The following is a 4,520-nucleotide window of genomic DNA, read 5'->3' as shown; positions in this document are numbered from 1 at the left end:
AAGTACCGAATCCTGTTTGTTGTACCTTCAAATATATTCCCTGTATCTGACCTTGTCTCATGACCTTCATGGCTGTTATCCTTGCCACCATCACCTCTGGCCATAGCCTCTTTACAAGAATCATAGTTAAGGCTTATTCTTTCTTTGAGATTTTGTACTTGTTTCCTCTGCCTGGATTATATTTTCTCTACTAAACTCCATAGCTTAGTCTCCTACTATCTTTGGTCTTTAAATATTTCTTCTGAAAATTGTAAGCATACTTATATCCCAATAGCAATTTCTCTCACTTTTACTGGTTTGTTATTATCCAAAACACTTACCATCACCTGTTATACTTTATACTTAAATTATTTATTGATTTTCAATGTCCAATAGGCCATAAGTTGAATGAGGACAGACATTTTAATCTTTTTTTGTATGTCCAGTACCTAAAACAACACTGGCCCATTGAATTTACCTCTGCATTTTCTGGCAGTCAGATGAAAAGCGGAAATGTGACCTATTGCATAATTCTCATTGTCATGTATAAGAATGCCTATAAATTTTTAGAAAGACAAAGTATTGCCTTACACTAAATGATACAAGAAATATATAGGGCGGGTTTTGTAAAGTATATAGTAAGCATCATAAAGAATGAAGCCTCGATAATTTTAACAATAAAGCCAGTGATATTATTCTTATCTTTACTTTTTATTTCAATAATGTTTATTTGCTGAGGGCATAACATGGAAGGTATGTAGCCAAAAAAGAGAAGTCTTCTATTTAAAATAATTTGAAATATTTTTGGAAAGGTGGTAGTTTAACATTATTGGTAATCCTTCACTCTCGCAAAATGTGGGAAGCTACTCATCACCTATAATGTTCAAATGATTATCCTTGGTTTACTCATTATACATGGACAAAATTGAAAGTTATTGAAAGTTGTTTACTCTTGTATTCTTTTTATCAGTTGTTACTGAGAATCACTTCTGTAGAATGATGTTTACCATAGTCACTTTAAAATTGCTGAAAGTAAAATTTAGCACAATAATAAAGGAACAAGTAAATTCATTATAGCATATTATGAAATATTATTTAGCCATTAAAATTCATTTTTCAAAGAATTTTGATTTTCTGAAAGTAGGATATCAAAATGTCTGCCTGTCTATCTTTCTATATACAAAATTTCAACTGGAATAAAATGCACCAAATGTGTTCTTTTTTTTTTCTCTAGTTATAAGATTATAGGTGACTTTTATTTTATTTTCTTACTTTTGTGTAGTTTCCAGGATGTCTACAGTATTTGTAGAACTTTCATAATAACAACAGAAGTAATAAATATAATTTTTAAAGAATTAGGACTCCTTACAAATCTGTATTTTTCTTTCTGTTGTTAATGACCAAAATTTATATTTTGCTGGTCTTAATTAGGCCACTAATAATTAATGATAATAATTTGTAGTACTGATATGCAATACATTTTCACCTGACTTTTGTTTATCTAACAGTTTTTAAAAATACACATCAGGATTGTATTTTTTTCCCCACAGACAGTCTTTTGATTGACTATCAGTTTACCTTCAGCTTATTACAGGAAGATGATCGCCACTATACTGCCATAAACTTCATAGCGAACCCAGAACAGGTGAGAAGATAATTTAACTTTTTAATATAATTATATTTATATCAAGGGATACAAAATTTTTCTCATCTTTCATTGTAATTTTACCTCTTAGATTTATCACAATGTAGGAATTTTGTAGAAAGATTAATCCTGTTAAATTTTCCTTTTTATAAGACAGATATTCTTGTGAATCAGAATTTGGGAGATTGATATTTCAGATATTGCAAACAGTTTATATATTATTTCTATTAATTGTTCAGGCTTACAACAATGTTTGTGTTGATAATTATGCTTGCAAACTGGGAGTAGTCTTATTTGAAAAAAACTCAAATTCAAAACATGCTATATTAAATATATTTGTTTTCTTATACACTATTACATAGTATTAGGTTTTCATTGTCTTTTTTCTAAATCTGAGTTGTATAATCTCTGGCTTTTTTTTTTTTTTTAATTATTTTTATTGAGATATAATTGACCTGTTAAGTAGTTCAGCATACTGGTTTGATACATTTATGTATTGCAATATGATTGTCATTGTAGTATTAGCCAGCATCTCTAGGGTGTTACGTAATTATTTCTTCATTATGGTGGAGATAATTAAAAGCTAGGCTTTTAGCAACTTTGAAGTTCATAACACAGTTTTGTTATCTATAATCACTATGCTGTGCATTAAATCTCCAGGGCTTATTTGTCTACTAGTTGGAAGTGTGTACCCTTAAACAACATCTCCCCAATTCTCCTACCCCTCAGCCCCTGCTAACTGCCATTCTACTCTGTTTTTTCAAGTTGGGCTTTTTTAGAGTCTACATAGAAATGAGATCATACAGTATTTGTCTTTCTCCGTCTGACTTACTTAGCATAATGAAATGCTATCTTCTTTAAGCAACTTACTGCATCAGTGATATAATTTTACAAGGTTATGAAGTTTAAACATAAGAAAAATTACTTAAAAGTAATATTAAGACCAAACCATCAATTCAGGAAATACTCTTAGGTTTGTTTAAAAATAACACGTGTATATTGCCATCTATCTGAGACTTATAAGGTTAAAAAGTTTAAGGGCTGGAAATACCAACCATACATTTTATTGGATGGAATTTTACTTCTTTTGAAATAACTCTTTAAAAATGAAGATGTTTTGTGAAATATTAGAATTATTCTTTCTGTTTATTATGGTTATAACAATATGAGATCTCTCTCTTAAGTTTTTACGGGTACAATGCAGTATTGTGAGCTGTAGGTACTGTGTGATACAACAATCTCTAGAACTTGTCTTGCATAACTGAAACTATCTCCAATGAACAACAACTTCTGATTTCCCCCCAGCCCCTGGCATCTACCATTCTATTCTGTTAGACTATTTTAGTCTAACTTTATATAAGTAGATCTCATTTTACTTTATATAAATAGAATCATGCAGTATTTGTCCTTCTGTGTCTGGCTTACTTCACTAAGTGTAATTTCCACCAGGTTCATCTATGTTGTCACATATGGCAGAATTTCCTTCTTTTTATAAGGCTGAAAAAATATTCCATTGTATATAACCACATTTTTAATCGAGATATTAGTTTTAGGTGTACAGCATAATTATATGATATCTGTATGTACTGTGAAATGACAAGAAGTCTAGTTAACATCCTTCGCCATACACTGTTACAAATATTTTTTATTGCAATGAGCTCTTTTAAGGTTATTCTCTTAGGAAATTTTGAATATACAATACAGTATTATTAACTATAATTCCCATGCTGTGCATTGCATCCACATGACATTTCTTTTATAGCCAGAACTTTGTACTTCTTAACCGCCTTCACTCATTTTGTCTACTCCCACCTCCCACCCCGCCACCACTAATCTGTTCTCTGGTCTTTTTCTGTTGCTGGTTTTTGGATTCCACATGTAACTGAGATCGTGGGGGTATCTGTCTTTTTCTGTCTGACTTATTTCTGTTAGCAAAATGCCCTCAAGGTCCATCCATGTTATTGCAGTTAGCAAGATAGCCTTCTTTTTTCAATCACCATTTTTTATCAGTTCATCCGCTGATGGACAGTTATGTTGCTTCCATATCGTTGTTGAGCATGTGGATGCATACAGCTTTTCTAGTTAGTGTTTTTGGTTTTCTGGATGACTACTTAGAAATGGAATTGTTGAATCATATGGTAGGTCTACTTTTAAGTTTCTGAGGAACCTCCATACTGTTTTCAATAGTGACTGCACTGGTTTACAATCTCACCAACAGTGCTCAAGGCTTCCCTTTTCTCTACATCCTCGCCAATGTTTATTTCTTGTCTTTTTGATTCAGGTACGAAGTGATATGTCAGTGTGCTTTTGATTTGCATTTCTCTGATCGTAGTGATGTTAGCACCTTTTCATGTACCTGTTGACCGTCTGTCTGTCTTTACTGGAAAAATGCCTATTTGGGTCTTGTGCCTATTTTTAAATCAAATTGTTTGATTTTTTGCTGTCAAGTCGTATTAGTGCTTTATATATTTTGGATATTAACTCATTGTCAGATACATGACTTGCAGTTATTTTCTTCCATTTGTTTGGTTGTCTTTTCCTTTGTTGTGCAGAAGCTTTTTAGTTTGTTGTAGTCCCACTTTTACTTTTGTTGCCTTTGCTTTTGGTGTAGAATCTTAAAAAATCATTGCCAAGACCAATGTCAAGTAGCTTGCACATTTTCTTAATCCTTTCATCCATTGATGGATATTTAAGTTGTTTCTGTATCTTGATTATTATGAATAAAGCTCCAATGTAAATTAGACTGCAGCTATCTTTTCAAGATCCTGATTTTAATTCTTTTGGATGTATACCACAAATTGGGATTGCTTGATCATGTGGTAGTTCTATTTGTAATTTTTCAAGGATCCTCAACACTGATTTCCTTAACAGCTATACCATTTCCCATTTCCACTAA

General features: G+C 31.7%; 1 protein-coding gene across 3 annotated transcripts in view; it reads left to right on the top strand.

Moving 5' to 3' along the window:
* The window catches only part of ATRNL1 (attractin like 1), a 572,934-nt gene that overhangs the window by 185,003 nt on the left and 383,411 nt on the right, over positions 1-4,520 (top strand). For all 3 annotated transcript variants that reach the window (XM_023530113.1, XM_023530111.1, XM_023530112.1), the window contains one exon: positions 1,530-1,624. In XM_023530113.1, the coding sequence (XP_023385881.1) occupies positions 1,530-1,624 (95 nt within the window). The remainder of the gene's footprint in view (positions 1-1,529; positions 1,625-4,520) is intronic.

This window comes from Pteropus vampyrus, unplaced genomic scaffold, assembly GCF_000151845.1.
Source record: "Pteropus vampyrus isolate Shadow unplaced genomic scaffold, Pvam_2.0 Scaffold46, whole genome shotgun sequence".
Classification (NCBI taxonomy): Eukaryota; Metazoa; Chordata; class Mammalia; order Chiroptera; family Pteropodidae; genus Pteropus; species Pteropus vampyrus.
The sequence above is the reverse complement of the archived record's forward strand: the minus strand, read 5'-3'. Positions and strand labels throughout refer to the sequence as shown.